The 27,872-nt window shown below is 39.3% G+C and overlaps 1 protein-coding gene across 2 annotated transcripts; it reads left to right on the forward strand.

The window, feature by feature from the left end:
• The first annotated feature begins 501 nt into the window (after window positions 1–501).
• On the forward strand, window positions 502–27,829 carry tie1 (tyrosine kinase with immunoglobulin-like and EGF-like domains 1). 2 transcript variants are annotated; one of them, XM_088598644.1, is made up of 23 exons: window positions 502–885; window positions 6,879–7,163; window positions 8,188–8,298; window positions 8,650–8,805; window positions 9,204–9,335; window positions 10,680–10,820; window positions 11,075–11,203; window positions 11,464–11,609; window positions 12,250–12,394; window positions 12,962–13,120; window positions 13,593–13,730; window positions 14,202–14,486; window positions 14,868–15,149; window positions 15,863–16,056; window positions 16,518–16,728; window positions 16,907–17,017; window positions 18,628–18,818; window positions 19,395–19,508; window positions 20,981–21,051; window positions 22,353–22,393; window positions 25,043–25,139; window positions 25,254–25,353; window positions 25,990–27,829. In XM_088598644.1, the coding sequence occupies exons 1-23, from the start codon at window positions 783–785 to the stop codon at window positions 26,059–26,061; spliced, it is 3,414 nt and encodes a 1,137-aa protein (XP_088454770.1). In that variant the 5' UTR covers window positions 502–782; the 3' UTR covers window positions 26,062–27,829. The 2 variants fall into 2 exon arrangements, with proteins under 2 accessions (XP_088454770.1, XP_088454771.1); XM_088598645.1 differs by lacking the exon at window positions 14,202–14,486 and having other exon boundaries at window positions 503–885.
• Window positions 27,830–27,872: the final 43 nt, after the last annotated feature.

The following is a 27,872-nucleotide window of genomic DNA, read 5'->3' on the forward strand; positions in this document are numbered from 1 at the left end:
TTAATTCAGTAAGAACTGCAATGTTATGGTACAGGTCCTTTCAGTTACCTTGCACCTGCGTTTGTGAAAATAAACATTAACAGTAATTTATTTGTTTCAAATACTGTCCGGATTTGTGTAGAATATTTGGAAAATAAAACAGAATAGTTGCAGAATATTTTTTTTTTACAGTGCAGCTTTTATATCCCAACCCTTTTAGAGCCCAGGTAATATAAAAGCGGTACCAGTAGCCTCTTTTATATATATTTTTTTTTGCAAGGTAATATCACCAATATTTACAGTATACCGCACCTTTGTAGAATGTTTTCATGTTTTCCTACTGTTTTAACTTGTCGGTACCAAGATTCAATTGTGCCTTAAAATAAAACGTAATTGTCCTGTTAAACTTAAATAACGATAAGGCACACATCAGTTTATTAATAACATCAGATATTTTTCCCAAAGTGCGCTGGAGACAGTGAATTAAGGCTCCTTCTTGGACGACTGTCAGTCAGACTTTTTTTTTCTCCTCCGTGACGTTTTTTCCTTCCTCTTCCACCCCGAAGAATCTTCTCCGAGAATCATCAGAAAACAGAAAAGTCAAGCTGCTGCGGCGGCAACGGATTTTCCTCTCTTTTCTAACCTTAAACCACCGTTTCTACAATTGGAATGAACTTCAAAGGTCCGTGAAGGAGGCACAGGCGCTCCGAGAAACCGCAAAGCGAAGGAAAATGTACAATACACGCTTGGGATTGACAGACCCGATTCAGATCTCCCTATCTGGAAAACTCTGACAGGATCCCATGAAAGTACAAAACTCTTACCAATTGAAAAGGATTACAAGTTCTCTAGGATCTCCAACGATGATACTCTACCTGTGCTTTTTATGTCTCATCTCAGTAACGGGTAAGGTGTTCATTATTATTATTGTTGTTCTTGTTCTTATTGTGGTGAACAACCACAACGATTTTAAAGTAAAGAATTAAGTACTATCCCCTTTTCCTACCACACCACTCGCTGCCCTTCAATTTTTAATTCTGCGTTACGGAATGTGTGCAAGGTTGAGAAGTTTTACGCATATACACAAATTCAGTCTCAGATTAAAATACACAGCCGAGTTTACAATGATTGGGGTTGTCATTTTTATTGGCCAGTAACCTCAGAGCAAAAATCATAATAATCTGAGATAGTTCTATTGCCTTGAATAAAGGCGCCAGCTAAGTAATTTTTTTCGGTAGTATAAAATACGAAAAAATGTACATTTATATATAACGGCAGACATATATTTTGCATTTGAAGTTTTTAACACTGTTCTCAATTGCACTGATTTTTTGTCTTACAGTATAGCTTTTTAGATTCCAAAACAGTTTAATTTGGGGGGAAATTTATCAGTGACCAAATACTAGATTTAGTCCATTTGGATCTCATTGTGAAAGCTCTCCTGACTTTTTCTCTTCTCACTTCGCTAGTGTTTGACTTAAAACTTTAACCTGATAGATGTACCTGGTAATATCAATCTCCTTTTAATTTCAATTTCCTATATCTTTCTAACATCTTTTCATTTGAGAAATATTCCGTTTTATGAGCTGATTTTCTCTCTTTGTGTCTACTGCGCGTTGCGTGGAGTTTGAAGTAATTCAATTCTTTTATTTTATTCTTTCCATAATAACTGCTTATCGGGGTATTATATGGCAGTTTCATTCAGAATTGAGGGGTGTCCTCGATACACTGGGAAACCTATCCTTACTTCCGGTGATTGTGACATGTGTTTTCCAGTTTACCATTTGCTGAGAGAGCTCTGAATATTTGGGAAGAGTCTCACTGCATCACATTTCTTGAGTATGCCTTAGACTTTCATTTAATTTAGGGTTATTTAAAGTGCAGGAGAAAGTGGAGTGTTAGAATAATCTTTTCCAGACTCAAGGAGGTGGAAAAAGTGTTCTTGGGGAGTAAAAGAATAGGCATCATGCTTTACTCTCAACCTCCTAATCTCAGCAGGCTGGCAGCAGAATGCAGCTGAGGGACAGTTAGCAATAATGATCACTGAACACAGTTCAGTGGCAGATACTTGCATCTTAAATCATGGTTGTCTCAGCCTGATTCCTGACAGACCTGGGCTACAGCTCTGCTGCTTCAAGTCTTTGAAATGACTTTCAGATGTCTCAGATGAGAGAAGCCAACGAACACTGACAGAGAGGTTAAATAAGAGAATGCCTCTTTATCACAAAACCAAATGGGAAGCATCTGATGACTTTAGACGAACGTGATTCTTTTTCATCACCTGATGGAAAAGAATCACTTTCTTCATAGTACTTCAATTCATTAGCCCATGAAAATTCCGTATGTAATATGGCACTTCGCTAGAACTGCTCTTTGCAAACTAGAAGGAAAAATAAAAATTAAAACTAAACTTCTATTTATTCCCACTGTCTTGCTCAGCGATACTTGCAGAAACACAAGGTTCTGCGTACAATGTTTCTTGCACTGTTTGGTGTGTAAATGCCCTGCTCTCCATTCCCCCTGTCCAAAAACAATGGCTTGTAATATGGAATGGATTAATACTCTTGAAGGTCTAGCACAAAGGAGCCTCACTCTCTCTGCTAAGTCTGTGGTATTTTTCCTCCTTGCAAAGACATGCGAACTTGGTGAAAGCTGTGTGTCTGAATTGTCTTTGTTTGTGTGTGTCCTGCAATCCACTGGCGTCCCATCCCGGATGTAGTCCGGCCTTGTGCTTGTGTTTCCAGAATAAGCTTAGATTGCTGTAACCCTTACAAGCAGTAAGTGTTGTTTGGGGAATAGGATGGTATTGCAGTGTCTCCTTCTTTCATACAGTGTTCCTCACACTGCTTTTGAAGAGATAACAAGAATGGTTTAATATAAACACCTTTTACAGTATATTAAACTATTAAAATAAAGCCATTTAAACTTACTATAATGAAATTTGATATACTGATATACAGTTGCTCTGTATGGAGTGCTTCAAAATATTTTTTATAGGCCTACTGTTGAATGGTGAAATTTAAAAACATAATATTAAAATATTTATGCAGCCTTAAACCATCTTTGAATATTAAGACTTAGCGTGATGATGGGGTTCTTAGGACTGCTGTCTCATAATTGCAGGGTTTTGATTCTGGTTTGGATGTATGTGTGGAGGTTGCATGCTCAATTTGTGTGGGGTTTCTCTGTGTAGTCAAGGTTATTCTCTCCACCCAAAGCCACACTGTTAGGTGGTAAATTGACTGTTCCAGAAGGAGCAGGACTGAGGCTTTTTCATTGTTAACCTGCCCTGTTTAGAGTAACTCTGCTGCAATGCTGGCCTCAATTTACTGCAACTGGGGTACGGCTCTGGGGTTGTATTAATAACAGTAATTAAATGTCAGAATTTTAGGTATGATACTTATTTTGACCACTTAAGTGTGTTACTTCAATTTAGTTATTAAATTTCTCATGTGTGGCTTCTAAGGAGGTTTTATGTCTACTGGGGTTCCATAGAGCATCTTTAAAGGTTGGGGTTAAGCTTTGCCTTTACAGCTGCTTTTGTTTTTAGAACAGAGTTGGCTACTTTTTCTCGAGAAAATAATATGGATATATAGGTATTTAGATGGCTTCATTCCTTAACCTCTCTCAGCAGAGGTGGTCTTAGCCTGCAATTATGTTCTTTAATTTCAATTTTCTCTGGAAATATAGGTGGTGGTGTGGCAGCTAATGCTGCCACCTTCTGTGTGAAGTGTGCATGTTGCTTCTGTGGGTTCTTGCTGAAGCTTCCTGGTTTGTCCAACATTTGCTCTGTGCTTCCAAGATACAGCAGCTCCAGAGTTTCATGGCCCTAACCAGAATAATGGATGGATGAAATTGCTGATTTTTTTTTTGCTTAATCTGATAAAATATTAAAACAACAGCATTGCAGTTCTAAATGAATATGTGTTTACAATAAATTTGGCAACACATCTACAAGAGGGCTACAGATTTATACATTATTAAAACAACCAGTAATTTAATAGTTAATATCCCTTACTAATGATTAATTGCACAGTTACTAGAGTGCTGTCCGGATTTATTCACATCCCTGATTAAATAAGTACTAAAACCTCATTTAGCAGAATGAATTAAGGATTGTATGGCTTGTCTCTCTTGTAATATTCCAATTATGTTATGCTGTAATCAGAGTAGCACTGTGCAGTTACTGTATACAGTATTTGTCATTAATAATTAATTCCATAAAACAAGAGGTCACAGTTATTTACATTTCTATGTATTTCTTTAAATGAAATTGAACAAAAACAAATCTGGAATAACATTCTGCTCTATCTATAAAGGCCACTAAAGGTTTGTCTCCCTGGGGTATAAAAGGAGGTGGAAAACATTCAGTAGTAGCATAAAACATCATGGTCAGAGAACTCTTCAAAGACTGTTGGCAAAATGGTTATTAACCTCCACCAGTTGGGGGGTGGCTATAAAAAATTACCACTTTGCACTACAGGGTCCATTTTCAGGAATTTAAGGCTACTGGTATAGTATCCACCCTGCGAGGAAGAGAATGCACATATTTCTTGCTACCACAGGATGTGAAACAAGCGGTTTAAGAGGCAGCTGGAATTCCAAAGACAACTCCAACACGGACTGGCATCTTCAGTACACAGAATGTCAAATGTCGAAATGTTGAATACTACCATTCGATGTCGCCCAAATGGACATAGCCATTTGCTGGGTGTCAAAGAAGAAGCCTGATTTTGAAGGGGGGTCAATAAAAAGAGAAGACTCAAACTCATAAAACATCACTTGAATGACAATTGAAACAATATCATAAGATATGATGAAATGAAAAGTAAGCTTTGAGACAGCACTCATGCCCGCTGTGAAATATTGTGTATTTTGGGTGGGGAGTATTATGTTTTGGGGTTGTTTTGCATCTGTGGGTCCTTGAGCCCACAGATGTTAAGATGGGAGAAATCATAAACTCCAGCACGTAACAGGACATTTTGGCCAGACACTTGTTTTTTCTGTCAAGTGCTCAAGCTTGGCTGAAAGTGAACATTCCAGCAAGACAATGATCCAAAGCATACATACAGATTGACACAAAAATGATTAACTACACACAAAACAAATGTGCTTCACTGTCCATCTCAATCACTAGACCTCTAGTTAATTGAACTTTTGTGATCGTAACTCAAAACAGCAGTTCACTAACGGAAACCAACCAGTCTGAAGGACTTCTGCGTTCTGATTCTGAGTGGAGGAATGTTCATAAATTTCCCCTGTGAGGTTCCAGAACCTCATAGCACACTACACGAGGCATCCAGTCAGTGTAATCCCTTCCAGAGGAGGATGTATGGAATACTGCCTGCAGCACTGTGAATAAATGTGACCCTGAACTGTAATTATTTGTGACAAATACAACTCTGAGCAATACTATTAAGATTATTGTATAACACATTTAGAATTATTTAAGCAGGAAACTTTCCTCACTCTGTAAATCTTCCCGTTATTTGACGTTTAAGGCTCCTGTTTCATCAGAAGAACAGCCTGAATAAATTTTTAGGGAACTGTATTTGCTTTATAACTACATAATTAATGACTTCTTTACTGTTAACAACTGTTTATTTTGCACATAAAGCATATGACTTACACCTCCGACCTCCAAAAGTACTACCTAAAATTGTTATTGTGCTATTAGAGAAAGAAGATGGTTTTGGACTAATTAATTCAAGTGCAAATTTATAGCTTCATTAATGCTTCAGTCACTTGTGTGATCATGTATCATTATGTATCATCAAGTAGGTTATGTTACAATTTCCAGCATTTCATTGTAGAATATACTGAAGCTTTTTATTTTAAAACACAAGAATCAGGCATAGGGGTGCAGTTGATGGCATTGCTGGTTCGCAGAGCTGGGACCCTGAGTTTCGTTCTTGACCAGGAAGACCTGGGGTGGGATCTGCGTGGAGTTTGCATGTTCTCCCCATGTTCGCACAGGTTTCCTCCCACAGTCCAAAGACATGCTAATTGGCTTTTGGGAAAATAGGCCTTGTTTTGAGAATGAATGTGTGTCTGTGTCTGCCCTGCAATGGATTTTTGTTCTGTTCAAGGGTGTGTCCCACCCTATGCCTCTTGCTTGCTATTACTTAACCACTTCAACTGAAATGAGGGCTAATTGTTTTTGCAAATGGATAGAATCTGAAACACTTTCTTAAGGTCACTATTTACAGGGTGATTATCCAGCTAACTACATATTTCAAATTCAGGATTGAACACATAAAATTCAGGACAATTTTATAGTTTTACTTTGTTGCTTAGGACAAATGTAAGAAAAATGCTGTGACAATCCTACAGTAGTTACCTGGACATCAGGTAACACCATTTTATATTGTCAGTGACTTCACGTTTAGAAATAAAGACAGACACTCATACAAGCAAAAAAATACAATTATCTCAACATTCAATCTATCTTCATCTCTGATTCCGGACAGAAAGTTTTTTGAGATTTTGTGGTATCCTAGCAACATTTTATAGTTAAGGTAGAAACAAAGAAATAGATTAAACACAGTTCTTAACTGTGAATTAAGCAGAACACGTAGAAGCAGTTCTTACCAAATTAAGTGAGGTGAGTCAGTAACCAGACATGGTTAGATATAGACGTATAGTATTAATGTCTATGAATACAGGCCCTGGTGAAGAAGTCCAGTCTCGGCTGGCAAACAGTAAGTTGGGTTGCTTTTCACTAATGTTAGATAACATGGTACTAATAGTTCAGTACATTGAGTAAATACACACTCATTACAGTAAATCTGAAGTGTAATTTATGTACCTGCATTTCGAAGTTTTTTGTAACACTGCATCAAAAGTATATGGTGGCTACCTCTGGACACACAGTCATACCTTTTCTGTGTGGCTCACAGGTGCAGTCCTGGATATAACGATGATCTCCAATTCTGAGGCCCTCTCTGCTAAAGACTTCTTCATGACCTGTGTGTCGGGGAAGCGGGACTCTCTGAACCTGCAGATCAGGAAGGATAACAGCATCATCAAGTTGGCAAATCAGCCCCGTTTCAGTGTGACCAGAACCAATGACCAGGAGGTTAGAGCCACTGGATTCAGACAAATTGAGTACCAGGGCATCTTTTACTGCACTGGCACCGGGGACTCAGAGCATACAGAAGTGATGCTCATCAATAACTACGGAGGTACAGACTGGCTTTTTCTGCTGACTTATTATATAATGGAAACAGATCAATTTATGGCAATGCAATGTATGAATTGATCATTCTAATCAGCTTTCTTTTCCGTATATGGTCTGAACAGACTAAATTGTTGTTGTGCTAGTCATATTTTATATGTGATAATAAGGCTTCCTGCTTTACCTTACTGAGATACAGAATATGTAAGATTTGAAGTGTACGGTAGAATATTTTATATTTTCTTCATAAAAGTAAAAATAAACATTTCCCAGTCTTTGGCAAAACGCAGACTCCTCCTGGACAGGACACTAGTCTCTTATAGGTTAACATCCTGTTAACGCCAATACCCACTGTATCCAGCTCAAAGCAGCAACAGCAGTTTTTGCACTGAACTCAATAGACACTACAGTTTTGCGTCCTTGTAGCTTAATCTCATTAGATCTCTCAGAAACTATGCAACGCTGGGTTTAGTACTGTGTGGGAGACCTTCAAGGACATACACGTTGCTGCTGTAAGTGGCATTAGTGGACCAGTAGGTGACACTCTGTTCTCTAGAACAATGCCCAAGTATGATGATCGGGGCCACTCCACGGTATGAGGTGGTTGGGATACTAGGAGATGTTCACGCTGTTGTTCAAGTTAAATCCTACTTTAGGCTTGCACAGTCTGGCCTCCCGAAGTTTCCCCTTAATTCAGTTAGTGAAAAATATCTCATGTGTCCACCTAAAGAGCTGTTCAGTATGCTAGTGTGTAGCTAAATCTAAATGCTTTGGAAACTTTTGGGTTAAAAACCATTGTATAAGTGCAAGTAATCATTACTGTGGTAACAGCTCCAGAATCATAACCATTATTCCGTGCTGCCGTCTGAAATACATTTTGTTTACATTATTAAAAGAAAATAGGCAGAAGCCATAACTGTCTTTTACTTATGTTTAATTTTAGGAAATTTGGATTGCCTTACAGGTATCAGGTACAAGTATCTGATATCTTCTTATTTCTAACCTCTCTTGTTTTGTGCATTTCAATCCAGCACAATTCATACCAAAAGGCCTCACAATTACTGTGAATAAAGATGAGACAGTGCAGCTGCCTGTGAAGGCTGTCATCGACCGTAAAACAGACATCATGTGGAAATTTAATGGTAAGAAAGGTGGAAAGATGTTAAAGAACTGTTAACTGGTTTCTTGCATTATTATGTAAACAAGGGTGTTCATGGAGTAAACATATATTTCCCTTTTCTACCAGGAAATCTACTTAATTTCATACAGAGGAGCAGGAATCCAATACAAAATACAAGTATAATTTTAAGTATCTTGCAAACTGTACTTGATCCCACCAGGTGGCAATATAATCAAAACAAAAAGTCTGAACAGAGCACTGAAAGTATACAACGCACATGTACTGTGTCAGACCAAGTGCTTGTAAAGAACTGGATGCAAGAAGTTGAGAACCCCGCAATTTATCTTTTAATTTTTTAATATGCTCTTTGCAGGAAATTACTACCATATAACACACTCAGCAGACATCACCAATGGTACAGCAGTTCTCAAATTGGATGAAGTGAAACTGAGCGATAGTGGGGTCTATAGTGCCTGCTATATGGGAGACAGCCCACTCTCCAGTGTCTATTTCAGACTCATTGTCAGAGGTACAGTTGTGATTTTGCTTTGCCTGTTTTCCCACATGCAGAAATTTACTTTGTGCTTCTTTTATACTGTAATATAACAGCAGATGATTATGAGTCATGACACTCCTCAGTCACTGCCGTCTCTACAATCCTCCAGGAGAATCATTGGTCTCCTTCCTTTTTTTTATTCCATACAAGTATTCAGTCACTTATTTGTAGGAATAATTGGCTTAATTTGTGCTTGAAGAGATAAAAAGCCTAAAGAAGACTGGGGAGCTTCAAAATCAGGAGCAGAGGCAATGTACTAATGTACTTACATCACCCTGAGTGTGAAAATATAACTGGATATAAATGTAAATATAAATAGTCTGGAAGCAGACTGTTTCAGCCACACTGACATGTCTTTTGTTGAACATCAGCTTGTGCAGAGAATAAGTGGGGCCCTGAATGTGACCAGGACTGTCCTGAGTGTCTAAATGGGGGTATCTGTCATGACAAGGAAGGCGACTGCATCTGTCCTCCAGGTTTTATGGGGACACGCTGTGAGACAGGTAGGCACAGAGGCAATGCCTTATTATTCCAAGAGACAAGTCTTTGTGTCAGCTCGTCAAAAACAACCAACTGGATACTCTCTAACACTAGGCTAATCTCATTACAAAGCTGTGTTCTAGGGCTTTTTCAGCAGTGATCCTCTTTATTGCAGATTTATGCTGAGCTACTTTATTTCCTGTCATTTTTAAGCAATTCCGTTCACATTGGAAATTAAACATCACCCTATTAGGCTGCAGGCACTGCTGAGCAGCGCTGAAGCAAACTGTCAGGCCGAAACCCAACCACAGGACTTGTCTGTCTCCGAAGGACTCCAGAGAGCCGAGGAGGCATCTATGCTGAGGCGACTCAGAGGAGAGAGACAAGCCGGTGGCTGTCAGTAATAGGAATGATTTGTCCACACCAGACCACCAGTGCTTGTGGTAGACTAGAGGCACATAGAGCTAGTGCTGTTATGGCTCTAGGGAGCTCAATGTCAGAGCGTCTGTCTAGCGGAGAAACAAGCTTTAAATAGACAGATCAATCGGGAGCTTGATTGTTAGATTGGCTGACTGATTGATAAATCAAAGGTATAGAGAAGTGGCCCCAGTGTGTTCTCACGGGGTCTGAGGACAGGCAAGTGCCAGTGGGAATGTCCTACGTTGCCGTGGCAACATCGGGCTGAGAACTGCTCCCAGCCCAGGTGTGACACATCCTTGTTGTTTGAGCACCTCTTCAACTAGACAAAGTCCCACATATCAGTATGTATGTCCATCATCGACAGCAATGACCTCCTCACATTGAACTAATGGCAGATCTAATCTGTAATATGAGGCTGCTTTCGAAGTACATGCTCCAGAAGTACTAAATAGGAAATAAATGTTGAATCTGATAGTGTGATGGTTATTTCGGATCTTTATTTCCCCATTACTGGAGTACAATGTGTAATTCAACAGTAATGTTTTAAAAACACACTTGTTTCCTGACTTCATCCTCAAAGTCCCCGAGTCTACAACTTCCACAGAACAAATATTATCACAAAATTAAAATGTGCATTTATAGTAACTAAATAAAAATTGAATTTTTAATCTTTGACTTACTGCAAACTGACCTCCCTCAGGCTCGGTCTCCTGGGATACAAGCTGATGAGATGAAATACAGAAGAAAGGCTATTTGCCAAGTCCTTAGCTAACGTAAAAAGCAATTATAAAAATCTACTTGCACTTCACAGCTGGCATAACCAAAATACAATATGGTTTTCTGTTTCATTTCCAATGGGGGGAATGATTTGGTGATTGAAAATTACTTTCTTTACGCTTTTCCACTTTTCTTGTTAATCTGCCCTGTCCTACCTGTTCGTACCCTAGCCTGCCGTGAGGGAAGGTATGGGCGAAACTGTCAGCAGGCGTGCAATGCAGAGAGGGGATGCAAGGGCCTGACCTTCTGCCAGCCAGACCCCTACGGCTGCTCCTGTGCCAGTGGGTGGCAGGGTCCAAAGTGTAACACAGGTGGGTGGCTTTGAAGGACATGTCACAGCTCTGCAACATGATAAAAACATCCTTTACCTTCACGTAAGCCAAAGGAGATACAGTACATTGGATGAGATCACTCATATCTTGCATAGGCAGTTTCCATTGTACAAGACGTGATGATGATCCACTTGCGGGAAGTTGGTTGAGTATTATCAGATTGGGTCTTATTTTAGTATATGGAGGTTCTGTATAAGGATTTTCTCCTAAACACGTCTGGTTTTGCCTTGCAGCCTGTGATGAGGACTACTATGGCGCTGGCTGTCAGCTGAGATGCAACTGCAAGAATGGAGGGACCTGCAATCGATTCAGTGGCTGCCAGTGTCCCACAGGGTGGCGAGGGCAACATTGTGACAAGTCAGGTGAAGATCGCCCCATGTTCTCTTTGGAGGTCTACCTGTCGAAGAGCAACAAAGTGGATGGTTATTCAAATGATCATTAAAAAAATATGGAGGAATGGTCATTTTCATTTTAAAAGAATGTAATGTGAGAATTTGGGGAATTTAATCCTATTAGCTATTTAAACCTTTCTTTTGCATGAAGCTCTTTTCTTCATAAAGCTGGTCTCAAAATGACTCCAGATGAAACAAAGATGTTTTTGTCTGTTTGTGATTTATGTCAGATCACGCACCCCAGATTTTGGACCTTATGAGCAACTTGGATTGGAACCTGAACTCCAGTCCAAAGATCACCTGCTCAGCCACTGGGACCCCCCTGCCAAGCCACAGCAGCATTGAGCTACGTAAGCTGGATGGCACCATCCTGAAGGTGAGGGTAGGAACGGCACCCAGATCCCAGGGAATTAAAAAATCTTAGCATTTTACCTTGGAAGTATTCTGAAATGTCAATCCAGGGACCTGCTTCAGGACACAAGTGGAAACGAAGCAGGAGAGAATTTTCACTAAAATTAGAAAACGCTTCTTTACACAAAGGGTTTTTGTGGTCTGGAACATACTGCACAACAGTGTTGTTAGAGCTAATTTCGTGGGATCCTTTAAGAAAGGTGTGGATAAAATCTTATGATCTGTAAGCTACTGGCAACCAAATGAGCAAGAATGGATAAACAGCCTTGTGTCATTTGTAATAATTAGTGATGTATTATAAATGTTGAACCAAGACATCTTACATACAAAAATTAGAATGGTTCAACGTAAGTTAATGAACTGAGAGTAGCAATACCACTTTATAGAAGGATCTCATCAGAATTCAGAAGCTAGGATCACTAGTACCTATTGAGTACTAGAATCGGAAACATTTAGGAAATACAGATTGCTGCTGTGTGTGGTGTTGCTGGACCAGTAGGTGTCCCTGTTCATTTTTATTTAAATAAGAGACCTTAAATGGATAAGTGTTTGCAAACCTGTGCCCAGGGCAAAACAAAGAAGTCTTTTTTTTTCCTGCAACAAAGGCCACCCGCACCACTATGGATTCTGACAAGAGCACAGCGCTCTTTGAGATTCCTCGGCTCAGCAAGGACCATGGGGGGCTCTGGGAGTGTCGAGTCTCCACAAACGGGGGCCAGGACTCCCGCAAGTTCAACCTGACCGTGAAAGGTGAGACTGTAGGATATTTCCCTCAAAGGTTTGAGTGGGTCTTGTTGGGGAATTTGTGGAACTTTGTGAAACACTCCCACCTGAAGAGCCATTTGTCATTTAACATGTTTCAGGCTCTGCAGTGCCTTACAGGACCCCTAGTTTCTATTGCAGGACCAGTAATGATGACATCACCTCAAATCTGCAAAACACTTCATAAATCACAGGCGTTGCTGTTTGGTTAGAGAGATCCCTGGCTGAATAATCCCAACCCTGCAGCGTGCCAATTGCACATTGCCACTGGGGAATCCCAGCTACAGTCAGCTCGTTGACAAGTCCCAGACTCTAATGGATGATGTAGGACCATAGTACCCTGCCTGCACTCTGAGTGAGCCGCTCAAGAGCCAGTTACAACACTCTTGCCTCATCTTTTCTGAAATTCTGCAAATCGTTTCACAAACCATTTTTAAGGATTTAAACTGCTTTTTGATTCTCATTTTCCTAAAGTGAAAAATGTAAACTCCTTTGTAAAAATATGTGAGGTTGATGCATGTGACACATGATAAGAAAAAAATTGATTTTTGTCAGAGCCACCCTGCCCTTTGACTCCACCAAAACTTCTGGAGAGGAGAAGCAAACAGCTGATTCTGCAGCCTGTGGATGCCTTCAAAGGAGATGGTCCTATCATTTCCACCAAGATCCTTTACAAACCAATGGAAAGTGAGGCCCTCTGGTCCTCCATCATTGGTGAGTGAGTTACCAGGTTAAGAGTCTTACTGCCAAAGATTGAGACACATCTCAATTATACTTGATGGAAATTGGAAAGTGAATGCTTCAAAAAAGAAGCATTATATCTGGAAACTGTATATCCCTTCTCTAATATACAGTTTCTGAGTCTTAAATGCAGTTATGCAGCCTAGGCTATCATAACGTTCTGTACGTTGGGAAGTAAAATAGAAGTTAATTCAGATGGATGGTGACCTTTTCAGAATCTAATAGATCAGGGTTAGTAATTTCCTGGAATTTTACATCCATGCCATTATATGGGTTTTGGATGAGTACAGATTGAGGCAAAATGCTACGAAGGAATCAATTGCAAATTCAAGCCATTGGCCGAACACTAAAGGTGAGTGAGGATTTTAAAGTCAGGAAGGCTGTTGATTGTTCATTTGCACAAGACATTCAGCTATTAATGATCTTAACCCAATCCATCTCTTAGTTGAAAGCCGTGAGCCCATCACATTGATGAACCTGAAGCCCTCCACCAGATATCAAGTTCGAGTCCAGCTTACTCGTCCTGGGGAGCAAGGTGAGGGCACTGAAGGACCCGAGGCCATTGTGGAAACGGATTGTCCAGGTAAATGCCTGCATTAACTCTTTGTCTCTTGTTTGGATGCATGGATGGATGGAGTCAGACCTCAGAGTGACTCAATGATGCAATGTCTGCAAATATCTCCCTGCTTTTTTTCTGTCTGGTTTCTAGAGTGGGCCATCATACAAAATTCCATCCCTCTTGGCTGTGTTTAGGCACAAGAGGAAAAGTAGTGGCCAGAGCTTCCCAAACCTGGTTTTGGTCACCCCAGTTTCTCTTTGAAAAACCTTGACAGTTTCAACTTTTTGACAAGTATTTAGAGGGCCTTAAAATCACCAATGGTTGCAAGCTGCAAAAGGTTGGAATAATGCAATTGCCACAGCTAATTGTTTTCAGTTCAGGGTAGGCTTACAGTACAGTTCTCAGCTGGAATGAGAACCAGAAGACACTGGCGTTCCATGGCCAGGTGTGGGAAAGCCCAGGAATCGTGCCTGACTGAGTGTTCTGTGTCATCAGAGCCCACGCTGAGCCCGGTGATTGATTTCATCTCGGTGGAAGGTCGTAACGTGACAGTGCGGTGGGTTTTGCCTGGGAACCCCGGTATGGCCAGTGGCTATTTAGCGATACTCTACGGACCCTCCCAGGAGAAGCTGTGGCAAGAGACCACCTCGCTCAATGTGCTCTCCACCACATTCCACAACCTGGAGTACCACCGCGACTACCAAGTGGTTGTCACGCTGGTCAACTGTGGCAGTTGGGGGCCGCCTTCCAAGCCGTTACCCTTCCGAGTCAACAGCCAGGGTAATTGTCCCTTTTTAGAGAAGGTCTCAATTCCTCATGCACCCAAACATAGGTACAGGTCTACACAAACAGGTGTGAAGACCGCGGAGATGTTTCAAACTGTTTTGTTTTCTACTTTGTACACTGTAACACCTGAACATACTGGATGAGCCCCTAAAACTCTGGCGGAGATAGTGCTTTATGAAAAATAGATTATTTTCTTAATAATGCAACCGAGTTATCAAAAACCAATGTGATGAAAGTAGAGCGAATGAAACTCCAAAATGTATCAAACAATAAAAAACCTGCACAGAAGCTGTTCAGCCTAGTTGCTTCAGCTATCAGAAAATCATGGGATTGGGTGATATGATAACTCAGGGAGCTGGTTTGTCATCTCTGCAGGACCATCCTCCCCAAGAAACATCCAGGCGGAAATCCTCCCCGCCAACACTGTCCGGCTGAAGTGGGAGCCCCCCCTGGATCCCAACGGTGGCATTGTCAAGTACATCATCGAGTATCAGCTGGCGGGTAAGAGCCAGTGGGTGGACATCGACGATGGCAACAAGACCACCCAGGACATCAGAGCTCTCAATGGCAGTACCCTCTACCAGTTCCGGGTCCGTGCCGTCTCCAAAGTCCCGGGTCAGTGGAGCAAATTTGTCAGTGTCTGGACACAGGGGGATGGTAAGTGTTTTATACTGGAGACTGGGTAAACACAAGAGGCTGGAGATGGGCAGAGAGAACTGTTCGTGGCAGATCTGAGTGGAAACTGTTGCAGTTCCTATATATGCTGTATATTAGTTCAGTTAAGAGTTTATATATATATAGTGATACTTATAAATCTAAAAACTGCATGAAACTTGCTCTAAACTACTGTGATCCGTTAGAGAACAGACTTTCAGTAAATTATTTTTTTGTTTTCCTCTCATCAAATAACAGAAACTCCCTGTATAAAGGCTATCTCAATTGCCTGTTTGAGGATAAAGTATTGAAGTTTTTCATACGGAGATTATTTTTTCAAAAGAGACAGAGGACAGTCCTATTAGACCAGGCTATGTGCAGTTTATTCAGAAATAATTTAGCAAACAGGTTTTTTTTTTACATTAGCCCCAATGGAACCAGACTACCTCTGTTGGTAGAGTATGAGACTCAGGGTAGTAGGTTCGTGTCTCACATTGGATGCCAGGTCCTCCATTTTGGAGGTTGGGCACAAGGCTAACAATCCTGTTCCATAAAAAGCTACAGTCAATGTTACGGAAACAGCAACAGGATGTTGCTGCCCCTATATATGTAACGGGCAAACATCCATCCATCCAATGGAACCAAATCAGAGAATCTGTTGGACACTTTTTTCGCAGTGGTGATCTCTGTCTGAATACCTGCTCCTGTCTTCACAGGTCCGCCCAGTTTCACCCCAACGACACAGGAGGTTGGAGCCCGGCCAGTGGCGGAAGATTACCAGCTGCTCCTGGCTGTGGTGGGCTCGGTGTCCGTCACTTGCATGACCATTCTTCTGGCCTTACTGGGGCTCTTCTGCATCCGCAAGAACCTCTTACATCGGCGCAGGACCTTCACCTATCAGTCAGGGTCGGTAAGTGTCACTTAAGCTTTCCAGACCACACAAGGGGAAAGAAGGGACAGGTAGATTCGTCAGACCTGCTACAATCTCACTGCACTGTGAATTTCACACTTCACAATGGCACTTCCTTGTTAAAAGTTTTATTCTTAACACTCTGCATTGTGAACTGATTTATTCTACTTTCCGTTATGGTGTTTAGTTTAAAATTTTGACATGGTGTACAAACGTATAGAACCACAATTTTGATTATTACTGCAGAATAATATAAGTATTATTTGCTGTACTAGAACATGAAAGAGCATGATTTCTAAACTAGATCCTCATATCCAACGCTGAAGTACTTAGGAACATTTTCCGCTTTCCTAGATTGTGCACATTCTTCTTACAGCTGCACTCACCGGCTTTGAAACACGACAGAGCAACCTGGATGCCAGTGTGTAACCCTCTTTGAGAGATCTGGTTTTTCACCACAGGGCGAGGAGACTATCCTCCAGTTTAATTCGGGAACCCTGACGCTAACCCGCAGACCCAAGCCACAACCAGAACCCTTGTCATATCCCATCTTAGAGTGGGAGGACATCAAATTTGAGGATGTCATTGGGGAGGGCAACTTCGGACAGGTCATAAAGGCCATGGTCAAAAAGGATGGTAACAAAATGAGTGCTGCGGTCAAGATGCTGAAAGGTCAGTATGTAGGAAAATCTAAACATTTTCATTGCTGCTTTTGTCTTTGCGCAACATAAGTCCAGAATCTTGTAATTTTTGAAAGAGCCAGGTGTAATAAAAATACTGAACTGAAATTATATTTTGCTGTTTCCACCATTTCCTTATCTCTGCATACTTTTACACCCCTCACCAACAGAATTTGCCTCTGAAAATGACCACAGGGACTTTGCTGGAGAGCTGGAGGTTCTTTGTAAGCTGGGTCACCACCCTAACATCATCAACCTGATAGGAGCCTGTGAAAACAGAGGTGAGTTCAGCTACCTGAGGTCTAAACTGCCACCAAGCAGACGAGGTGCATGCTGCCACTGCATTTTCTTACATATACATATCACTGCACAGCATCAGAAATGAAATGATAGGCGGGCGAAGCATATAGATGATTACATGATGCTTATCCCTCTGGAAAAAAAAAACAAAAAATAGAATATATTAAACACTCATCCAGTTCCTAACCATATAGTGTTGTGGAGGAGGAAGACATAAAGCAATATATCCCCTGGACAAGATGCCAGTCCATTGCAAGAAACACACAGACACAAACCAGATACATACACACAGTCACATCAGGACCAAATTTCCGACAAGCCATTTAACCTTCTAGTAGGTTTTTGGACTGTGGGAGCAAACTGGAGCACCCAGGGGAAAGCCATGCAAACACAGGGAGAACATACAAACTCCACCCAGATGTGGAGCTGAACCCAGGGCTAGGATAATCACTGCACCACCAAGACACTACGTATTAAACATGATATCTTATAAGCTAAATATTTTCCATTTGGTATGTGGTATATATTAGTACCACGACTTGCAATATCCTCTTGCTTTAAAAAAAAATATTTGGAGGAACTATCAAAGTATTCTTACATGTTATGTCAATTGAGCACAAATAAGTAGGAATCCTCAATGTGAAACTTGGAAGATCTGAAAAACATCAACCTATTTTCTTTTCTTCAAAAGACACCGTACATGTTAATATGATAAGTATCTTATTTTGTTTCTCTTTTAAAAGATCTCTTTCACAACACTTTTTTTTAAAGATGTGCTAATACATTCTGTTTATCTAATGAAAAAATATGTATTAAGACAGAATGAACAAACTAAGATTGGGAGTTTAGAGCGTTTAGAGAACGCTCTAAAAAATTCAAAATAAAAAGGTTATTTTTCTATTGATTTTTAAATCTGCAGCAGCCAGTGTGTCTTATCTAGTGACAAGTGTCATGATGAAATGGCTATGTGTCTTGAACTGATTAGGTTAAAACACCACTGTATTAAAAGTAGAAAGTAAAAGACGTATTGTGACTCTCTTTTGCAAAACAGCCAGCTCAAACACACTTTTCTCTCTTATTGATTTTGCATCACCTTTTTACCTTAAAACAAGCATTAGATAGTCATCTAATAAGCAAACATTTTATGTTATGACACTTTAAAACCCTTTGGGTGCTTTTGCAGTATACAGTATATACTGTATACCCACACCTGAAGAAGGCTCAACGGCTGAAACATTGTGTTTTCTTTCTTCTCTTTTCAGCGTGGAATAAACATATTACTTGTTCCTTTGCAGTATATGTATATATTTACAAAACAGCTTTCTTTTGCCAAAACATGTTATTGTGCATCCTACACAATTTCCAGGGCAGCAGCATCAACTAAAAATTGTTTCAGTCATTTGCAAATAACACCTCAACTGAAAAAGATTCCCAAAAGAGGTCACAACTTACAGTTTTTCAAAAAAGACTCCCAAAGTTCTTTAAGACGTGAAAACGTTACCGAAAACGCTTAGCTCCCAGCCCATTTTGGTATACTTTCCAAAGTGTTGAGGTGTTTTACTGCTTTGCTGATTGCCCGCTTCATCCCCAGGGTACCTGTACATTGCGATAGAATACGCCCCCTATGGGAACTTGCTGGACTTCCTGAGGAAGAGCAGGGTCCTGGAGACAGACCCTGCCTTTGCCAAAGAGCATGGCACCGCCTCCACCCTCACCTCCCAGCAGCTCTTGCAGTTTGCTGTTGACGTGGCAACCGGCATGCACTACCTCAGCGAGAAGCAGGTCAATACTGTACACACTCATGCTTGTAAACTTGAGTTTTGTGTCTTACACCACAATATATGCGTAGCACTTTAAAATGTAAATATAATGTGGATTCAATTAACAACAGAGTAGAGAAAATTCTTGGCACATAAGAAAGGATAATCATTTAGTCCACTGGTTCTTGTTATGTTTGTGTACACTAAGTGATTCTATCAGCATCAGACCAAGACTTGACATGTTAAAGATTCACTGAATCAAGCCGTTTCCATAAATATAATAATAATAATAATAATAATAATAATAATAATAATAATAATAATAATAATAATAAGCAGCAGCATAGGTATATTTTTGAATATGTAATTTTAGCAGAATCTGCATAACTTAATTAAAGTTTCATTAATACAGGAAAAATATCAGATGTATTCTGATATTATATCAATTATCATATAAATTATATACAAATATAATTTATAATATAAAGACAAGCATAATTATACAAATTTAGAAATGATTTGTATTAAACTAGTAAAAATTAAAATTATATGATATGTGTTGTTGTCGTTTTTTATCCTGACTCTCTGCTTTCTACAGTTCATTCACAGGGATCTAGCAGCAAGGAATGTCCTTGTAGGTGAAAATCTGACAGCTAAAATTGCAGACTTTGGACTGTCCAGAGGGGAGGAAGTTTACGTGAAGAAGACCATGGTGAGTATTTTGACTCTTGTTGGATGGAAGTACCAGAGCAATAGAACTGAAAGAGCTGGTGATGTACAGTACAGGCCAGACATGCATAATCAGGCACTGGCTGAAGCCAGTGAGCTACCAGACTGAGTGGGGAACCCACAGGGGCTCTTTTCATGCACCACAAAACCTCTAGAGAAAAGAGATGTGAAACCAGATTATGCACACAAAGCAAAGAAAAAACAAGAACTGATTATTATTATTATTCAGAAGAAAATGATATAAAATAGGGTTAAGTTGTTGGATTGAATGGCCGATCACTTTTCTCCAAATAGCATTCACAGTTTGGTCTTTGTTTTGTGTCCTGTGGTTTTTTCACAGATGTAAGCCATGCTACCCTGTGGTTTCTGTGCCTTTAATAACAATGAGACAAGGTGTCTTGTGGTTTGAGCAGACTAGCAACTGTGTTACCTGCTTGTCTGTACAGTTTTCACAGGTGTCTGCTCACATGACCAGACTAAAAAGAGCTTTCTTACATTGTAAAAATGTAACTGATTATGTTCTTACATAGTGTATTACATTACATTTAAAGTTATTAATTGATAACATTTTAAACATACAAAACTTTCTGTATGAAACACAGATACTTCACCTGATTAATTATGTAATAGCCAGCAGCCATATTACCCTACTGCTCTAAACTGGCTATCCCCTGAAGCTAAGCAGGGTTGAGCCTGGTCAGTATCTGGATGAGAGACCTCCTGGGAAGCTATGGTAGTGGGGGCTGTCTTTCGGATGAGACATTAAACCGAGGTCCTGACTCTCAGGGGTCATTAAAGATCTCCGGGTATTTCTCGATAAGAGTAGGGAGTTATCCTGGTGTCCGGGCCAAATTTCCCCACTCGGCCTTTACCGTGGCCTCCAAATTGTCCCCATGTATGATTGGCCCTGTGATGGACTGTCGCCCCGTCCAGGGTGTACCTGCCTTGCGCTCGTTGCTTGTCGGGTAAGCTCTGGCTTCCCGCGACACCGTATGGTATAAAGCGGTTTGGTGAATGACATGACAATTTAAAGAACAGTTTGTGCCAAAGCATTACAATGACATGGATTTCAAAGGCACAGCATTTGAATAATTTCCATAAAGTCACTGGGTGTATACAACAGCATTTATCTACCATTGCCCTAACATGTATCATTTAAGAGTGAACTGTAACACATAAAAGTAATTAGACTGTTAGGTTAAATTGAATTCAAAGTAAACCTATAATCTGAAATACATTGGCCAAGAAAAAAACATAAAGGAAACCCATAAACTGGAAGCACATGAATTCAGTCGGTTGTGTCACAATCATTACTCATCAATCATTAATCATCAGTCAGAAGTGTAACAAAATACATGCTTTTCTGAATTAATAGGTTACACCAGTATAAGAAATAAAGAACTGGTTTTAATAGTTGACAATGGAAGCTATAATACCTGTTACATTGTTTTCCAGGGTAGATTACCAGTACGATGGATGGCAATTGAGTCATTAAACTACAGTGTCTACACAACAAAGAGTGATGTGTAAGTACTTCTGTGAATGTGAGGGTTCATCAGTGACTCTGAATTACTGGCTAAACACCAGTTTTTTCAAATCAAAGAGAAATCTGTATGTATTCAAAACTAAACCAAAGCATCTTATATGATGAATATAAGTGAACATCAAAGATTGTAGATTGGAAGCAGCATGTTTAAAATTAGATCTTATTTGATTACTTTATTGTAACAGCGTACAAATAATGTTGCGAAACGGAAAGTGTGTTCTCCTTTCATACTAATTTAGCATTTATTATAGTGTTTCAAAATGCATTTATAGGCAAAGTATGGTATTGCTCAGATATAGGGAAATATGTATGAGAGCAAAGAAAACCAATATTGTGTGGCTTTTCTTCTCTTTTTTAATGTTGGTCATAGATTTATCTCTATTTTATGCTAACGCGAACTTATATAAACAACAGTTGCAGCCCCAGCACATTTCTTTAATCAGGTGGACAATCTGTAATCTGGTCACTGTGATCTAAGTATCACAAACTAGTAGTGAGCCTAAGCTGAATCTGACTGTGTTGTTTATAGTCCTGGCAACTCAGAGACTCGAAGATATTAAATCTCCTCACGCAAAACACCCTTGTGGGCCTCCTGCTGTCTCTACTGATAAATGTCTGCTGAAAGACAGATAACATAAACCAGGAAGCAGGCAAAAAGTGACTGCCGCAGCCAGCTAGTTGAGAAGAAGGTGCTATTTATACTTGTAACTTTCTGTTCTAAAACATTAAAAACAACGGAAGTGGAAAACACTCCCAGAGACTAGACTTGCACTTCTTTATCTTTTTGGGCAAAATAAACCCCTCTTGTTTACTTGTCTGGCCACTGAATCCATAAGGGTTGTCTTGTACAGCACATGACTAAAGTTCTCTATTTAAAGACTAATATTATCTTTTCTGCCAAAAGCAAAAAAAAGACAAATTTAGTCACCCAAAAACTATTTTATGGTCAAATCAGATGGCTATAATAGATATATTATATTGTGGTTCCTTTATTTGCTGTATATAACCAGCAACCTTTAGCATCAGATGACGCAGTAGCTAGCCAGTGCTCAATAAGTGATTTTTGGAAGAAACTAGAGCATCAAAGTCAGAAAACGTTAAAACTGTGACAGAAATATTTAGCCTTCTAGGATTTTAGATCTCTGAGATGTTGTACCACCATAAAACAATAAAACAGAAAGCAGTTCACTTAGTAATGAAATCTGCTTGTCATGTGTACAAAGTATTAATTAAATTAAGTAATCACTGGCAGTATGTAATATTTTGTAATCCTTTCTTCAGCTGGTCTTTTGGAGTGCTTCTATGGGAGATTGTCAGTTTAGGTAAGTCATTTCTTCGTTTCTCTCCAAAAATAATAAAATAGCACTTATGAACTTGCAATAATTGAAATACACACAGCAATTATAATTAACAGCAAGTGAAAGCATTATCCTTCAACTTCAAAAAAAGTTTATCCTATCCTATCCTTCAACAGGTGCTATGTCAAATAGAAACCACATAAGGTCATCTCTAATCCTCACACTATTGTGTTTTCTAAACATGCATTAACATATATTTTATCAAGGAAAATGAATGCTGAAATTAAAGTCTAAACCAACTATACTGTGTGTGGAAGGCAATTTCTTTTTTTTAACTGGGAACCTGAAAATGATAAATTAATTTTGAAAGCTAAGATTTAATATCAAATGTTTGGTGAGTGGATCACATATGGGAAAAGATCCTGAATTTTGTATATAGCGAGAAGTTTAGAACCAGGGATGTGTTTTTTAACAGCCACTTTCGAAAAGGTTTGTACATTTCCATAGAAAAAATATATGCCATCAAGTCAGATGAAACTTTTAGTAAAAAACTTTTAGTTAATTCCCTCAAAACCCACCAACTTCTCTTGAAATTATACTTCTCTGTTTCTGCCACAACAGCACTTTTGGTGTATCTGAGTGTTCTATCACAACTTGGGTATTGTTCAAGCAGTAAATTCAGTGAAAGGGCCTCATCTGAGAATTCTTGAATAAAGGGAACCAGTACTAATTTTTATAGCTGTGCTAAACAAAGTGAAACTATTCAATATGTACAACTAGTTCCAAATTTAGTCTTAGCCTTGATACAGTAGACAGTACATTTAGTACCTCCTGCATCAATAAATACAAATATTAAAACTTCATTGGCTGTATGGAATATTGCAAAATGACATTTTCCAAACCTATTGTTTCTAAATACAACATAAAAATATATTAATTCCCTATAAATCTAAACAAAAAATACTGAAAATGTAATACTTCTGTGTGGTCATTGGGTTGTTTCTCAAAGCGTCTGGAAGAAGTCACCCTGAAGGCCAGTTGAGTAAGAGGATTTCACAAAGAGGCAATCAAGTCAGTATCATTAATCATTGTGAGGAAAGCAAATTGTCAGACAGTTTAAGAATGAAAGGTTATAAAACTCCACAGGCTTGGTAAGAGCTATAAAAAATCACAAAAAGGTGAAGATCGAAGTTTTCCACCTTCAAGAAGTTCAAGTTGAGTTCCTACAGTCAAGTTGAGTTGAACAGTGGCTACCCCACTGGAAAATAGGTCATAAAGCATGACCCTAAAGCGTGTCATAAAGCATGGTCTGAGAAGTGGATAGGGGAGGCCAATGCACACCCAAGATCAACTGGGAATTTTCAACAAACCCTGGCATTTTCAGAATAACACTTAAATTTGAGGCTGACCTCATACAGTAAATCTGCTTTCTGTGACAGAATTCCTTAGCAACAGAGAAAGAAAAGACACAAGTTTGCAGAATAGCAGCGAACTGCCAAATGGCATTACATGATGTGGTTGAATGACACACAAAAATTGGACACAACATTTTTGGAAGTCCCAGCAGCAGTAAGATTAGCATATACAGTTGAAGCTGATGTTGAAAAGGAATGTAATCCTTTCTGTGAGGGAACCCACTGTGATAGTAGGTCTGTTTTACTTCCACTGGTTCCGTTGCCCAAGAACTGAGGGACAAATGGATTCTAAATTTTATCAGGATATTGTATCCAAAAATGTGGTTCCCTCTGCTAAGAAAACCAAGCTTGGTTTCCAGTAGGATAACAACAAAGAGCATACCTCCATGGTTAAGAGACTTTAAATCAATGTTTTTCATTGAATCTATTCATATTCAAAATTATTCACAATGGGGAGTTAGAGAGACTCTGCACAGAGGAATGGACAAACATTTTGATTGAGAAATGCCTGATCCTGTTAAAAGGCTACAGGAACTACTTTCACTGTTTTTGCATTATCCAGTTTTTCATATTTTTCTCTACTTATGCTACAAAAATGAAGGAAACAAGTACAGGTTAAAGGGGAACTCCAGTCCCAATTTCTCAGACCGGTTATTTAATTGATGGTATCGCAAAAGTTTGCATATCCTGAATTAAGTACAAAATCATGAACTCAATATATAGTTGCCATGTTGTCGCAAACCCCTGGTCTCGTCATGGGGAAGAGCAAGAGTTCGGGTGAATTGCAATGTGAAGTGGCCCTTCCTGTTCACTAGTTATACCAAAATATAAAAATAGCATTGCAGTTCACATTTAAAAAGTAAAACAAAGAAGAAGAAGGAATACTGTAAATATTCAGATGTAGTGCCCTCTTTGGGTGTGGAGGGGAATGAGAAAAAGAGCAGAAATACAAGACATGGGAGTGGAGAACAAAAGAAAAAGAACAAAAGAAACATCTATAATGATTGCTTTTAAGTGAATATAAATTATATGATTGGCAATGTTCACTTTTACACAAAATACAAAATCCAGTATTTAGAATTTACAGATTCTTTGATTTCTTTCAGATCACTTTCCTTCTATATTCCAGATTTCTATCATTGCCAACATTTCTTTTCTGCCATTAGTCTTTGTTTTGAATGAATGTGTTTTTCAAAACCCTAACCTCTGTGGTTGCAGTGCCAGAAATAATGAAAGTGTGGTGTTGGTGCTTTTCCAGGTGGAACTCCTTACTGTGGAATGACCTGCGCAGAGCTCTATGAGAAGTTACCGCAGGGATATAGGATGGAGAAACCCAGGAACTGTGATGATGAGGTGTACGTAGTAATTCAAGCTGAAGCTCACTGTACAGATTCACTTAGTTCACTAGTCATTAACGTCAGCTTTCATGAATATTTCCTGAAAGAAATGAGATGTCTTTGTGGTTGCAGGTATGAGATGATGAGACAGTGCTGGAGGGACCGACCGTACGAGCGGCCCACCTTTGCTCAGATTTCTGTACAGCTCAACCGAATGCAGGAAGCCAGAAAGGTCTGACTCGTTCCTTAATTTGTTTACTGTACATACGAAGGGATTTGTGGCTTGTGAAGTATGAGCAGGTTGTATTTGCCACAGCACCAATAAACTTCAAAGCTGAAGTACAGAGAACCTTTGCAGTAACGGCACTAAACTTCAGAATCTGGAGTAGATTGTTTAGTTTATCTGTATGGCCAAAAGGCTCTGTTGTTTTCTAGTATCCGAGACCAGACGCAATCAGTTTTTATCTCTCTGCAACTCATGCACAATTGTCAAAATGTTCCACATGTTGTGTTTGCACATTTATTTCTGAAGATAAGAGATTGTCGTTGTAATAAACAAAGTGGCCAAGTAACTTCATCTGATGACAGAAATGTTCAAATAGTCTAGGTACAAATAGTGAATTTGTATGCCATTTTTCATCTTATAATAATTCTCAAAGTTGATACAGAAACATATCCTCTTTGGTTAGGCTTTATAATACATGACAATATATATATATAAGTGTATCACATTTTTCAAGCAGTCTAAAAAATTGCTGATAACACGTTCAAGCAGTGTAGCAACATTCAGTATCTGACATTTTTGCAAATGGGCTGTTATTCTTCATGCCTAGAATACTCACTCCTTTCATTGCTTGTTTCCACTCAGGCCTACGTGAACATGGCTCTGTTTGAGAACTTCACCTATGCTGGAATAGATGCCACTGCCGAGGAAGCATGACATAATCTTAGCCCTCTTTCCAGATGCTGGTAGGTTTTGTAGCCTTCCAGCATGAAACCTGAGAAGGAAATTGCACTGCAGCTCAACTGCCAAACCTCTGGAATTAAGACTCCTTATAAACCACAAGGACACTTTGGTAAAACAGTGAGAGGACACTGAAAGCAGGGAAAAATGCCTTTTTGACTTTAAAATCCATGACATGGACTTCTCAAGAGTGGCTCTACAGAGAAATCTGAAACCAGTTTGAGTTTGACTGTGCTTCGTTTTTGCCTCTAATGAAGAAGAGGTGCAAAAATGACATCTCTACACTCACCGGGCTCTCAGTTACTAATCCGTTGTGTTAACAAGGTAGCACACACCAGTAGTACAGTCTGGGAATCACCCATAGTTGTTACATAGCCTTAGCCTTAATCTGTCATCAGACTCTCGAATCTATTGTCTAAACTCATGGTAACTTTTCTGATGAACATGTGTCTTTAACCAACAGCCAGGAGAAATGAAATGACAGTCGACACAAACAGCAGGATTTCTCCTGAGAACATTGTTAGGCCTGAAAGGAAGCAGTATTAAACATTTGCTCAGAGGTGACATCTGTCCGTTTCATAGCCTTTAGGCCACTAACAGGGTTATCATAGTGCATTTCTGTTCAGTGATGCCCTGTAGTGTAGAGCTACATTAAATCCACGGAGAACCTCACCGCTGAGCCTCTCTGTTATGGGATTGTCTTTATTTTGGTAATTTCAACTTTGAGCCTGGTCTGCTCTTTGTGTTTACAGGCTTCTTAACAAGTGACAGTATGGAAAAAATGACTTTAGACAAATCTTTTGTCTAATCTTTTGAAAACACAGAAGAGCGAACAGCAGTGTGGGGCATTCTGAACTCTTAACTAGAACTGGTTGCCTTGTGGATCCAAATCCCAGGAGAGACACTGCTATTGTACCCTCGAGCAAGATACTTTAACCTGTTGTTCCAGTACAATACCCAGCTGTATAAATGAGTTCAAATGTAAGTCTCATTGGACGAAAGCATCTGCCAAATAAATTGTAAGATGGATGGGAATGTAATAGTTTTTGCTCTTAAATTAGTCCAGATATACAGTTAAGAAAAACAGTAGACTATTCAGATTTAAACTGAATTTTCAGAATGTCAGAAGGGCTCTCTTGGGCCCACAGAGGCCCAAGCACGTTTCATCAGGAACTCTTTCTCCTCAATGATTTCAGGCTCGGAAAAGCTTGTTACTAAGGCCAATTACATCAATATCTGATTCATCTGGAGTAAGTCTTTAAGAGTGAAGGGGAATGAAAATCAGAAGCCCCTGTGATGCTCTGTGATTTTGCATCTCTGTTCTAAAGGGAAAGCAGGAAGAATAAAAATGATCACTTGGTTATTTGGGCATGTTTGTAAAGGCTTTGAGACTTAGCACTTAAAATTAAATGGTATGTTGAGTTCATAATTACCTTGTATATTACTGGTGTTGTTTATGCTCTTAATTATTACATATAAAACTTTTCTGTACTCTAACAAAGTGACCAATACCTACTGTGCAGATTCCTCAGAACATCTACTGTATTTTATTTTTGTAGCATCAGACTTTTAACATTGAAGCTTTTAGATGTCTGTTAAACAGGCTGTTTTGTTTCTGAAACCAGATTGTCATACGCTTTAAATATATTTTCACTGAATTATACAATTTTGTCTAATGTATGTCTATGTTCATAAATAAAACATCTCTGTGATGACTGGACTCATCACAAGGAAGGAAACACAACTCTGACATTAGCAATGAATGAAGCAGCAGTTTTATCCTTCTG

This window comes from Lepisosteus platostomus, chromosome 11 (assembly GCF_059453375.1).
Source record: "Lepisosteus platostomus isolate fLepPlt1 chromosome 11, fLepPlt1.hap1, whole genome shotgun sequence".
NCBI classification, from domain to species: domain Eukaryota; kingdom Metazoa; phylum Chordata; class Actinopteri; order Semionotiformes; family Lepisosteidae; genus Lepisosteus; species Lepisosteus platostomus.

What these genes read in the sequence shown, in the direction of transcription:
- tie1 (XM_088598644.1), top strand. Translation starts at nt 783, where the DNA reads ATGAAAGTACAAAACTCTTACCAATTGAAAAGGATTACAAGTTCTCTA. An exon ending in GCTCATCAATAACTACGGAG is followed by an intron (nt 7,164 to 8,187) that starts GTACAGACTGGC and finishes ATTTCAATCCAG; the next exon opens with CACAATTCATACCAAAAGGC. An exon ending in TGGATGGCACCATCCTGAAG is followed by an intron (nt 11,610 to 12,249) that starts GTGAGGGTAGGA and finishes CCTGCAACAAAG; the next exon opens with GCCACCCGCACCACTATGGA.